Genomic DNA, 14,258 nt, shown 5'->3' on the forward strand with positions numbered 1-14,258 from the left:
TGGGGTTTGCATGATTGAGCTTTAAGCCGGTTTAGAGTAACTTTAAATGTTTTTATGTTTTTGATACGCTGTCTTCAATTTCTTGGTGAGGCTGCTGGCCTTTAAAACAATGTAAGGTTATTTTGTATTATTACAATTAGTACTTTGTCTAGAGATTTAAGGTAAGGCAGTTGGCCTTAATTTTCTCTTTTATATTTAATTCTAGTTAAAGTTGGTTTTATGTCTTTTTTGGGAACATATTAAGTTAGTTAGTTAGTTAATAACTTCATGATTATTTAACTGTATCCTTCCAAAGAATTAATCCAACCAATTCAGGGTGGCATATTAGGGAAAGCAAAATGAGGCCACTAAACTAAGTAGGTCATCTTTCATGCCTGAATGGTCTTTTTTCTGCTCACCTCCCCAGCCTCCTTAGTACTGTTCAAATGAGCAAGAGGTTGGAGGCACAGGTGTGAGGTTTATGCTGGGGTTTAATTAGCATACCTTACAAGGTAATAACCTCCGGCTAGAGGTTGAGTTAAATGGCCTAGATCTAATGGCCTTTAGGTAATTGGAATAAAGTTGGGGTGCTAGACTTCGAATACCTATGTCTTTCCATATTGGTGCGATTACTACAGATATTTAGGTTAAGGCTGTTGGATTTTACTAACAGTAATTTAACTAAATCTCACGTTAGAGATGAGGTAGATAGCCATTAATTGGATTTAATTTGAAGGTTGAGTTTCTAGACTTTGAATGCTGGTGTCTTACTATATTTGTGTGCTAATGCTCAGTCTAGAGTTTGATTTTGAGCCTGGTGAAATATTATACTGGATATAAGATTGTAAAAGTTTCTGATGAATTTCAGGACACATCATCAGTAGTGGCATTTGAACACTATACTCAATTATGTGAGGCAGCCAGCCACAGGTTGATCTATTCAATTCAATTTTATTGGTATAGCACCTTTTAACAATGGACATTGTCACAAAACAGATTTAAAGTCAATAACGCAAGCCCTAAAACGCTGAGCTTACTGGTAGGATGGCCAGACCAGGTCATTATTGGACATGCTTTATACCAGTGGTCACCAACCCTGTTCCTGGAGATCTACCTTCCTGAAGACGTTAGCTCTGCTCATCTAATCACTGCCTTAAGAAGTTCTTGATCAACTAAAACAGGTGTGTATGATTTTGTTTGGAGATGCAGGAAGGTAGATATCAAAGAAGAGGGTGGGTGGTGACCACTGCTCTACACCATTATTAGCTACAGGCTAATTTTACATGGGAGATTACATGCAGCAGTATGTAAATTTTTTTTCTTTTTTTTTTACTAATTAGATATTGATCTCTAAGGGAGCCTGGAAGGACGTATAGCTCTGTGTACAATCTCTGCTCTTTAGGCAGCCAGGATTGTTTGTGTCTACTGTGGTCAAGTATAGTCTGTCACAATGTACTTCTTTTTAGGGCAAAATAGGAGGCATATTGCTGTTTCAGGTATGTTGTAGCTTGGCTGATTTTGGTTTGTCATTATTATTCTGATCCTGAGCCTGTGATTTGTTAGTGTAGTCAATTTTAGTGTGGTAATGGGCCTAAAGAATGACTGAGGACTATGAGGGGTCTGCTGTCTTTACTCAGCTACTGGTATTGTGGTGCTTGATAATAAGGGTGGACAGTCAGTCCATTAATAACAGAAATGTCTTGACCATAGATCATTTGGGATCTCCGTCCAAAGGTGTTGTTTAACTCCTTTCGCCCCGAAACTAGCGTTCATTCCGCCGGCGGAATGGAAAACGACTTATCCGACATTTTCAATTAGGATAAACAAATGAATTATTGTATCACCGCAGTTCTGGTACAAGATTGGTCAGGACACTTGTGGCTTTCTGTGTGTACAGTTTTATGACCGTGTGCTTAACTCCTGGTGAGCAGGGGGATGTGAAATGGGCGGAGTTTGAGCTCCCTGCTGGGCAAACAATTCACACCTCTCCACGAAAACATTGAGACAGAGATAAATCGGAGAGCACGACTAAAGCTTTTTTGATAGTAAAACACCGTATACAGCTGCCACAATAAAATTATAACACTTAAACCAAAGATCGGACTTGTATAAACGTTTACTACCTTACATTACCTACATAGACGAAAATCCAGTTCGCTCGCGGTTTTATAAATCATGCACATTTCCATCGGTATAAAGTCCATCAGCTTTACTGAAGAAAACAAATGCGAAGTTCAATATTTAGTCACAAATGTCCTCTTCAAAATGCATTAAGTGTTTTGGTAACCCACCCCTCTGGAATTTAGTAATTAGCCATAAACTGAATTAAGACACCATCTAAAAAAAAAAAAAAACAACAAAAACTAATCTACTTTGGCTATGCTGAACAATCCGCCTCCTAAATTATAATCGGGCAGTCTAACTTGATTGACACCCAATTGTAGATACGTCTAGCTTTCAAACAAGCCCAAATTCGACATGATTGACCACTCAGGGGCTGAGAAAATCAAACGCGTAATCAGCACAATCGAACCTTTTTACGCGTGCGTCTTGAGTTGTGTGTCAGCGGGTACAGGCCAATCAGCACAGCGCTACAGGGCCGTGCAGAGAAACTATCAGGAAATGGCAGCTCCGCTCTAGCGGTCTTCCTGCAAAACTTTATACAGCAGGTTTTTGCATGTTTGGCAGTTTTTTCTGATCGCTAGTTTTCTACTGGTTTTCGCTCAGTGTGCGATTTATCGGCGTTTTATAGCGGCGGCGTGCTCCCGAAAAAGCCTGAATGCGTCACAGCTTCTGGAGCAGTAATTTCCGAGTGGCTATTTTTTTTTATTGTTTTATTTTTTTTGGGAGAAAGACTATGTGGATTGAGTTGAGGGGCTCTGGCACTATTTTTAATAAACATTATATTTTATAAGTATGTTTCAGACTTTTTTTTGTGTGTGTGTGTGTGTGTGAAATTACACATTGTGTAACAGTTCATGCTACTGCCATTTGTTTTCATTTTGTCCCATTTAGAGAGGTTTGGTGCCATTTGGAGAGGTTATTTTGTGCCTTTAAAAAAAACAAAACAAAAAAAATGCTATTTCTAGAAGTCTGCAATATTAAAGGCTTTGTGCCATTTTTATAAGCTTTTTGCCATTTGGAGAGGTTTTGTGTCATTTAGAGACGTTTGGTGCCATTTGGAGAGGTTTTGTGCCATTTTGGAGAGGTTTTTACCTGTGTTTGGATAATCTTACACACACACAATTTTGGTGGTTAGAGATAACTTCCTCATATTTTGGGTGTTCATGGACAAGTACTTGGGGCATCTTTGAGACCAGGAATGGGGTTGATATCAACATTTGCTGTGAAGATGTAACATTTGTGTTAAAAGTAAATATTTTTATTATTATTATTATTATTATTTTTAATTCTGAATATATTGCCCCAGGTAGGCTAGGTCAAAGAAGAAATACTTGTAGTAACTGCTAATTCTTAGTCTTGCGTGTCTACTTTCATTTGAGCCGTTAACCACTACTGTGGTGTGTGAGATCACAAAACAAATCAATGCTGAACACAGGTACCCCCAAAACAGACAAAAATGCAATTTTTTGGCTACCGGTAAAAGAGGTTAATGACATTGAAAACTAGACATTTTACATGTCTGTTCATTCACTACCTAGTTAAAAATATCAGAAGAAGCCATTGTAAATCCCAAATAATAAAAGCCAAGTGAATAGTAGAATCTATGAGCTAAAACATCAACATTTTAACTATGTGCTGTACACATGCATTAATGTTTGTCTCAGTCTGTTATGGCCAGTGACAGGCCACAGCTGTGCAACAAGCCATAACTTGGGGGCAAGGGCATTTCATTCTTTGCTTGTGCAATGACTTCAGAGGGAGGAGCTTTATGGAGCTTGAACACGGGTATTTTAATATGAATTTCACACATTTGAATTATATACACGTCACATTTAATAGAATTATTTTTTTCTATGGTTTATTTAATACATTTACATTTTAATGGACATTTTGAATGAATTTTCCCTTTGTTATGAAATTGCTAGATTGCTAAGCCCTAAGATTTCAGCTTTAAGAATTACAGAGCCCTAAATACAAATCCAATGAATTTAAAAAATACAACTTTTTAAGAATCAAAACATGAAAGAAATCCCTGAAACTCTAATCTCAAAAATATAGATTTTATGTAAATTAGGTCAAAGGATTCCCAGTGAAAAATAGACACTTTCAGAGTGGTTGTACTCAGCATTTAACCAGTCACAGTCTTCTGACCACTCTGAATATACCCAGGATAACACATTTGACCTAAGATCCATAAAATCTGTATTCTTGAGATTTGAATTTTTCAATTTCAAAATAAAGAAAAAAAAGTAGACAAATAGAATTTTATTTAATGTTTTATTTAGGTTTATGTAATGTAAATATACAAAATCCATATTCAAATACTTTTGTCATCTTCTAAGCTCCACAGGGAGCTAAGCTAGTAAAGGAAATGAGGACACAATGAGTAAAAAGAACCCTGAATTGTGAGAGTCATGAGACCAATCTGACTTCTACACAACACATAAGGAGGTTTTAGAATCAGCTAAGAGTTTAAAATACTGCCCAAGGTCATCAACAGGCAGCCTGTTTATTATATATATATATATATATATATATATATATATATATATATATATATATATATATATATAATATACACACACACACACTTGGTGTTTTGGTAGTGGCAGTCACTACCAAAACACCAAGCATTATTCCTCTGGAAATATTCTAAGTTTTGAGGCCCGGTTTAGAAAATGCAGTTAGCTATTGACCCAAACTTTTTTTTTTTAAATTCAATGATAGGGAAAATGTTGAGAAAGATGAGTAAATTGATGAGGTGAGTGAGGGGCACAATAAACTCAATGAAACAAAGGAAAGAAGAGATGAAGACTCTCCTTGTGACAGGGAAGATGACGGGAACATCAAGGGTGATAAATATGAAGATGATAATGCTAATAATGATGACGCATGTTCAGGGCACAATAAGCAGAATGGTACAGAAGAAAGGAGGGACGAGGATTATTCTTGTGACAGGGAAGATGAGGCTGGAGATAGGAACACTGCAGATGAAAATGAGGATGAAGATGAAAGTTCAGGGCACAATAAGCAGAATGGTACAGAGGAAAGGAAGGACGAGGATTATTCTTGTGACAGGGAAGTTGAGGGCTCTAAAGGTTGACTGGAAATGATGCCTATGTAAATAATTTTTATAATTATAATTCCACAATCTAAACATGTACATAAATAAATTAAAAGGAAACAAATAAAAATGTTTGAAATATGAAAATATTCGTGTATCATCAGTTCTTTTAATTTTTTCATTAATAGGACATCTATTTTTGAAGAAAACCATTCAATCCAGTACGGGTCATTTTAACCCCCTTTATGCATTCGTGAAGGTTTTTTTGGTTCATGCATTGTACGGTTAAATATCAAAAATCTAAAAGCTGTTCGTCATACCTGACACCTAGATTAACTCTTTACAGTTAGTTTCATGACTGTAAGTCATTCCCTTCAAATGCTACTGAGCTTTAAATGATGGTATATTTTGTGTATGAGCCCATGCAGTAATAAAATACATGGCAATTTTTATATATGATTTAATAGCTTACTTTGTTAAATATCAAAAATCTAAAAGGTGTGCGTCATACCTGACACCTGGATGAACACTTTACAGTTGGTTATATGACTGTAAGTCATTCCCTTCAAATGCTATTGAAGTTAGAAACGTGTATAACAATGTCATATGTAACTTTAGAGACGGTCCCTTAATTTCCGCATATCCGCGAATATCGAACGTCCAACGTCAAGCCAACTTTATGCCAGTAAATCACGTCTCTCTCTCTCGCTCTCTTTCTCACGCTCTCTCTCTCTCTCTCTCTCTCTCTCTCGCTCTCTTTCTCACTCACTCACTCACTCACTCTCTCTCTCTCTCTCTCTCTCTCTCTCTCTCTCTCTCTCTCTCTCCACCCCCAAACGCAGCTCCATCTTCAGAACACACTACTCAGTACCCTAGTACAACATTGGGGCGCTGACTCGGATTTTCTCACGATCCCTGGAGGATTAATTTGTGTTGTTTCCTCATCGTTTTTGACTTTGTTCTCCATCTGTTTTTGACTTTGAGCCCCATTTTCTTTGAGGATGTCGGTGGCGGGTTTGAAGAAGCAGTTTCATAAAGCCAGTCAGGTAAAAACAAGAGAAACCTCTCGCAGTTCCTGCTTGCACTTTTCATAGCTTTATAACATTCCTCCGGTTATGAGCTTTTATTTCCCAATGCTTCATATTTCTCATTATTTCCGCTTGAAACACTTCTGCGGGATAAACTATATCTTTGTTTTTAACCCGCGTTTGTTGTCGCAGAAGCGCGACGGCCTGAAACATGTACTCTCATCTTTTTAAAAGCTGTTTTAAAATGAACACTTCCTTCCTTTTCAGACACAGAGTTTATTTAAAGGAATGGTTCGTTCAGAAATATTCGCAAAGAACGAATGAGTGCAGAATAGGCACTAAACACTATCGGATAAATTACATCATGCTAAGTGGTGGCTACTACTTTCCCATTATTTCCCATTCATTGCTAGCAGCGTTAGCATATTCGGTGTAGCAATTCCGGTTAAGTATGTTTCTAAGGTAACGGTATGTTGGTCAGCTCGTGTTTCACCGCTCGTGCTCTTCTCGTGTCGTTAGCAACAATGCTAACTAGTGTCCCATACAGCTGTGTTTGGTTGGATTCTTCAACATTTTCTTGTTTAGCCAACACATAATTCTATATATGTATAATGTCATGACTGAAATAACGTGATGAACATTAGAGGTGCAAAACTTACACAAATTAAAACAGTAAAAGTGAATTCATTAATTCAAATGTTTGTATCAGGTAATACATATTTATAAAGCTGTATTTGATAAAGACAGCTTCTTCAGACCACCCTAGGCAACAGGTTTTCTACTGGGTTTCCCCCCCTTGTCTCATGAGGAGAGAGATAACTTTCAAAATCCAAAGTCTGGCGTAACAAGTGTAACATTTAGTATTGAATTAACTGCTACAATATTGACTTAACACCCACAGCACTGAATTATCAACTCTTATACTGTTACATAATTGAAACTGTGTAGTTGAACATGAGGAAATGAGTAAACCATGTATTTTGGAATTCAATGCTGTCACTATACATCTACTTAAAGTTTTATCAGGTGGAATTAAAATATAGGTCCATTTCTAGGTGTACAAACAGGTTTTCTAGGGTTGCTGTGCACAGTTCGTCTGCTCCTCTACTCCATCAGTACCACCACTGAGCTGGTACTAATGTCTCAGACAGGCACAACAGCATTGTTGGGTTTTTTACCTCAGTACGTCAATACCACTGTTGGGTTGAGAAACAGTCCACCAACCAGACATATCCAAAAGAAACTTACATTGATGATGCACTGGAAGATGATTAACAAACGGCAAGGAAAACATTTCTAACTACAATCTACAAGATAAGGACTGATAATGTGAGTGTTTAAGTGTATGGAAGTGTACAAACTGAGCATAGCAACACATGGGGAACTGTCAGTAATTGTATATGTACAAAGTACACAGGTAATCTGGCAGATTATTGCAGACTTTTACCTCGATTAAAAGTGTTTTAGAAATCTAGTAGCAAGTGGAAATAAGGTGACACAATTATCTCTCATCAGACAGCTGAGCATTAACAAGATAACTTTGTTATGATTTCCTTATCAAGGTATATTGTTAAAAATCATGCTCAGAAATGAGCCTTTCATTTTTCCATATTAGTTCGAGCAAAAGCAGATGTTGCTTTGTTTCATTCTGATGTTTTGATGAGTGATGTGGAAATATGTGACCTGCTCCAGAAACGCAAAACGTTCACTTAATAATCTTCAAAGAAACATGTTGCTTCTAGGATTCATATTCCCGTAACCCCAGCTGTGTAAACAACATAAAATGTGCAGCAAAACGTCTTTTATCATATAAAAATCGTTTTATAGTTGTTTTTTGTACACTTGCATCACCTTTAATTGGGTTCAAAACTCTGAGGCCACTAGTGAGAATTGTTTATTAAAAACTATTAGCAGCTTTATCAATGGATCCTTTTTATTCAAGGATACTTTAGCTGTCTGAGAACCCTTTGTATGAAATTGAAATATAGCTGTATTTCTTGCATCTGATTTTTTTTCAAACACATGTTGTCACATCTTGTCTTTTAATGATTAACACCTGATACCGGCTCCCATTAAAGTGCTCTGTGTGTTATGTACGTCTGTTATGTATCTCTACTTCTTCCTGCCGATAAGAACACACCGTTTTGGCTGATATTAGTTAAAAGAACAGTTTGGTCCAAATGAACTGTACAGAGTGTTACTCTTATCCCAAATATGACATGCAGTGTCAGATTAGCCAAGACATGTTGATACGGTGTCCGAAGTTTTCTTTTTCATTCTTTGGACTGGAGCGACGAGGATAATATAGCTAACTAAGGAAAGCTTCTAAATTGTGCAAACTGCCAAAATGTCTAAATCATTATGCAAAAAAATCCTTGCTTCTACATAACTTCTGTTTCTACATAAACCGTTGTATAAGCAGAGTGTGTCTGTATTATTAGTAATTGTGTATCAAAATCAATTATTTTGTGACTTGAATGACTTCTAATGTGTAATTCTAGCTTCACACTTTGGGCAGCAGGTGTCCTTTTGTCCATTTTCACAGTTAACATTGTGGCATGCGGTGTAAAAAAATCACAAGAAATTAGGCGCAAGTTTAGTATTATGAACTTTTAAAAAGATGCTTTTTTTTTTTTTTTTTTTTTTTTGCAGAATTTTCGCATTATGACTGACAGAAATAACCAGTCAGATAAAAACACTTCCTGGTGCTTGGCTCCACCACATGCATGCATTCCACATCTGTATTACTGTGTATTTTCTCATCTGTGCTCTGACCTGCGCATTCCTTGCTTATCTTTTACTGCAGCGTGTTTTTCCTCCCTCTCTCTGTTTCCAACCCCTGCTGTCTCTGGTATCGAGAAACCAAAACCCCACATCATGATACAGCTTTCCTGTTTTTCGTGTTGAGTGGAATGTGTGTTTTACTGTTTAGCATGTTGAATAAACACAAAGCTGAATAAACACGGAATTGTTAGCTGATGATTTGTAACTGTGCTATAACTGTGCTGCCTGGGTAGGTGAAAATATTTGGCAGCAATTGCGCAAAGCTATGCCATTGGAAAGGAAGCATAAGGACAGCTGCTTTCTAACGGTTCTTGTTATGACCAGTTTTGTGTGTCCTCATTGGAAAAGGTAATCCAATAATTTTGTTCACTGACGAGTAAAAAATATATCGGTAGAACAATTAGCAATTTTGTGTAAATTTTAAAAAGAAAAATAATAATAATAATAATATCATGATAATTTTCCAAGTAAGTAAGGAATGAAACAGGACAAAGTGTGCTGTTTATATATATATATATATATATATATATATATATATATATATATATATATATATATATATATAAAATTAATCAGTGCTGGATGTGTCTTGAGAGTCTTGAGCTGTTACCACCCCAAAGTTCATTCATTTCCAATAGCAACGTTATCCCAAAGTGTTTTTTTGCTTATATACCACAGCAAGTAAGTTTTCCACAAAAGCATTGCAAATATATATGCAAAACTCACAACACTGCAATAAAAACATTGGCAACACCACTAACCTTGTTAGACACTTACGAAGGTGACATTGGATCATGTTAACTAAAAGGAAGCCTGCAGATAAAGATAGTGTCATTGTTTGGGCCTGTTTTGCTGCATCTAGGCCAGGGTGACTTGCCATCATTGATGGAACAATGAATTCTGAATTATACCACTCAACTGAACCATACCATTATTCCATCCAGGAACTGAATCTCAAGAGAAAGTGGATCATGTAGCAAGACAATGAATGACCCTAAGCACACAAGTCATTCTACCAAAAAATGTTTAAATTTAAAGTCAATGTTTTGGAATGGCCAAATCAAAGTCCTGACCTTAATCCAATAGAAATGTTGTGGAAGGACCTGAAGCAAGCAGTTCACGTGAGGAAACCCACCAACATCCCAGAGTTGAAGCTGTTCTGTACTGAGGAATGGGCTAAAATTCCTCCAAGCTGATGTGCAGGACTGATCAACACTTACCGAAAATGTTTAGTTGCACTTACATACAGATCCCTGTGAAGAAGTTTTTGTTATAGAAATGATAACGTGTTCTAACACGTGTATGAATATAAACCTGTCATTTGAATTACAGCCAGCAATGCTGCTGTTATTGAAATGTAATCAACACCTTCTGACAGGCAGATTCAAGGATTTAACAGTGATGTGGTATAAGCCAAAATAAAGTGTTAGGCAGTTATTGTGATGTGATAATTTAGGATCAGCGTGCCTACACATCAATTCCTAGCACTTTTTGAATGTCTCATATTTCGGATATAGGTGCTTGAGTTTTATAATAATTGTTTGCAAATGTATTGTTTGGAGAACAGGAGTTTTGAGAAATGTTGTAGCTTACTAACACTGTTGTCATTACAGCACTGGGAGAGTTCTGTCTTCAGTACAAACTACTAACACTGTGTACAATTCAGGTAAAGTCGTGTGTAAGCTAGAGGTAAATGATAATATACATAATATAGCTTCTGGTTTGTTGTGTGATTTACCTGAATTGTTGTTGTTTTTTTAATGATGTCAAAGAGTTGTATGTAGACTCTTTGCATTTAGGCTCGTCCAGTACTTTATCTGTTGCTGTCCCCTGCTTGGCCCAGGTTTTATGTGTAAATAAATGTGCTAACACTAAAGTATGCACTTAAGCAAAGCATGACTTGTGGGACTACACTATGTCTTGTCTTCCTGAAACCTGAATAATCAATCAACCCAAGGAACATTAGAGGAAGTGAGTACTGATGCAATAGTGAGTGTGTGTGGACAGGGTTTTTTTTTTTGTTATGGCTATTATACTTCGTTATATATATCTTGGTATGTATGTTATACCTTCATTATACCTCCTGTTAAATTACCCATTCACCTCTATTTCTAAGGCATGGACAATGGACACTTCAGAATATCCTCACTGGGAGGAGTTTGATTATAGGCAGCATTATTTGAGCAGCGTCTGCATTCCCACTATAAAGTCGCTCTAAGTCAGCCTACCTATAAGTATAGTTATACACTGTCAGGCTATAAATATTGAGGACTAGCATATGTCTAATGATATGAAATCATATATGATTACGAGCTTTGTGCCATTTGTATATTACATTAGGCATGTACTGATAATAAGTTATGCAGTACATTGTAGTATGCAACACATAGGACATAAATATTAACCCTAATTTCATTCACAGGTCGGCTACCCAGGTAGGAAGAATATTTGTGCACCGTTTGTGCCATTTTCAGATTAAACATTCAGTGAATATAAAGGAGCTGAGCATGTTTCTTCTTCTGTTCCTCGGATGAGAGTGAACATAAGCGATTGTCACTCTGACTAAGAAATAATATATTTTATAAACCCCATGATAGCAGGTAAGCAGGTACACTATATGGCCAAAAGTTTAGGGAAACCTGACTGTCACACCCATATGTAGTCCTTCCGCAAATTGTCGCCACTAAGTCGCACACACTTGTATAGAACGTCTTTGTGTGCTGTAGAAATACAATTTCCCTTCACTATAACTAATGGGGTCCAGACCTGTTCCAGCATGACAGTGTTCCTGTGCACAAAGCGAGCTTCATGAAGACATGCACAGAGCCCTGACCGCAACCACACTGAACACCTTTGGGATGAACTGGAATGAACCAAGGTTGCAAGGTTGGGATGAACCTGACCTCACTAATGCTTTTGTGGCTGAATGAGCACAAATTCCCTACAGACACGCTGCAAAATCTAGTGGAAAGCCTTCCCAGAAGAGTGGAGAATATTATAACAGCAAAGGGGGAATAAATCTATAATGGGATGTGATGGTGAGGTGTCCACAAACTTTTGACCACATAGTGTATGTAATACAAAGCAGAACATATTGCTCCCTATAAAAAAAATCAGTGTATGTGCTAGGTGTTTGTGTCCAAATCTAGCCCACAAACAAAATGTGTAGCGCGTGTCCTTTATTTACGTGAACCCTGAGCCTCTGAGCACAGTAACACTAACAAAGGAAGCTTTGTTTGCACAACCATGTTCACTCATTAAATATTGATCACATCCTATGTATTTAGAGCACTCACGCCTTCAGGATGAGTGTCACTCTCACCAGTGTTTATTACACACATTACTCAGTGATTACACACTGTGCACTGCTGTAATGGCTCTTGTGCTTCTGAAGGCGGGGACAAGGTGTTGAAATGAGGAGAATGTGAAGTGCTTACTGGAGCCACCGCCGCTTGTTTTCATTGCGGCATCCAGTGAAGACGTTTATTACTTATTTATAGATGTAGGAATGATAGGTGACTAGGCATATGCCAGTATACAATTTCATCTCAGGATAAATGTTGCCTTAACGTTTATCATTGTTTATGATCCTATGATATTACAAATTAAGAAGCGACAACATCACTGTAAGTTTTCACTGTAAGAATTTTAACCATAAAAAAATCTCTGCTGCTGTCAGTCAGAGTTTCAATTTAATCAAACGTTGAAGCATTAGCTAGAGTAGTGGCAATGATTTAGGGTTTGCAATAATAATATTTTGTGTTGCAATACATCGTCTAACCAATTATTGTTAGATCCCTATAGATCACATGTCAAAATGAATTTGTTACATATTGATGTCCTTGAAATAGTAATGGGAATCTAAGCGTGTACCAATAATCAGTTATTTAACACACTAGTCCATCCAGGATTTTGTGATTCTTGCGATTGCAGAAGTTAATGCAAAATCAAGGAAACGTCGCAGTACTCAGAAGAGTTTGCGATTTTTCAAAATCACTGCAGATCTGCGCCAAAACGCATCATGTGACGTCATCACAACGTGCATTCAGCCAAAGCCCCCTTTGATTCACAAAACAAATAAATGCTGCAAAATCCTGTATGGATTGTAACACAATGAACAAGATGAACAAAATACCAGGAGACCTGAGGTTAATTACCTGTCATTTAACATCCGTTTTCCTTATTTGGTCACAGCTTCCTGTTTTTGTTTTTCCCTATAATTGATTAGTTTTACCTGTGTCCTATTTTAGCGTATTTTATAAACTCTTTATACCACAGAGTTGTTGCATTGTCAGATCTGGATTGTAAGAAGGTGATTCATTTTCTATAACAGTAGCTCTGACAGTGCAAAAAAAATGCAAAAAAAAAAAATGCTAGTGTCCCTGGTGTAAGTAAAACAACACCCACCAAAGTGTCCTAATATCAGAACGTAATGGACAGCTTCATGGTGTTGTTTGCTGCCAATTCATTCATTAGTTGCTAGATATTGAGATCCTTTGTTGGCTGTTATCCCATGCTTGGCTTTTCTGTGCAGTATTGAAGTATTGCATGTCTCTCTGCAATTCTGAGTCTAGTTGCTTACATTTCTTGGTGACGCCATGCCTAGCATTTGTCATGTTCCCGTAATTTCTGGTTCTAATCATAGCTTGTTTTTGGCTTTCTCTCTTGTTTCTGCTTGTTCCCTGATCCTGACTATGACCTATTGCTATGATTACTGGGTCCTAATAAGCCCTTACTAAACATGCTGTGAGTACTCACATGAGACTTGCCTATCACTCCTACAATTGCTTTGTATGTTATGGGCTGTGGGAATAAAAAGAAATGGTTGCTGTATGGTTACTAATAAGCCGACATAGAGGAATGCCTAGAAAATATGTGTGCGTGTTACTATTTGAATGAAATGTATGTTGTCCCAACAATTTAAATGTTGTCTGAAAGGGAAGTTCAGATCGATTTCAGTTTCATATGAGGATTTCTCACAGAGATAAAAAATAGATTTGTTTCAATTATTGACAGTCAAGTAATAGACTCAGAATTATAATTTTGTACTAGTGTTTGATAGCTGATGAAATAAGAATGCTTTATAATGGTAAGCTTGGATTTTTGAGCTCGAGTGTATGCATTTGGTAACAGTCAAATTCATATGCGTAATAGAGGAGGTGGTGTGTGGGAATACATCTCTCTAAGGTCCCTGAGAAAACACATCGAGGGAGAACAGGATGTCTAATGTGTTTCAGGAAGTTGCATATAGTCAGAGCACTAATCTCAGTAACCATAGA

The 14,258-nt window shown here is 37.0% G+C and overlaps 1 protein-coding gene across 6 annotated transcripts in view; it reads left to right on the forward strand.

Annotated features, from left to right (window-relative positions):
• Positions 1-5,965: 5,965 nt before the first annotated feature.
• Positions 5,966-14,258, forward strand: part of sh3gl3a (SH3-domain GRB2-like 3a) — a 37,111-nt gene continuing 28,818 nt past the window's right edge. For 5 of the 6 annotated variants that reach the window (XR_008386899.1, XR_008386898.1, XM_053634412.1 and 2 more), the window contains exon 1: positions 5,966-6,213. Coding sequence is in view for 4 of the 6 variants with exons in the window: in XM_053634412.1 (XP_053490387.1) it covers positions 6,169-6,213 (45 nt within the window). In the remaining 2 variants the exon portion in view is untranslated. The remainder of the gene's footprint in view (positions 6,214-14,258) is intronic. The other variant, XM_053634415.1, reaches the window with a different exon arrangement.

The sequence above is a fragment of the Ictalurus furcatus genome, chromosome 10, assembly GCF_023375685.1.
Source record: "Ictalurus furcatus strain D&B chromosome 10, Billie_1.0, whole genome shotgun sequence".
In the NCBI taxonomy this organism is placed as follows: Eukaryota; Metazoa; Chordata; class Actinopteri; order Siluriformes; family Ictaluridae; genus Ictalurus; species Ictalurus furcatus.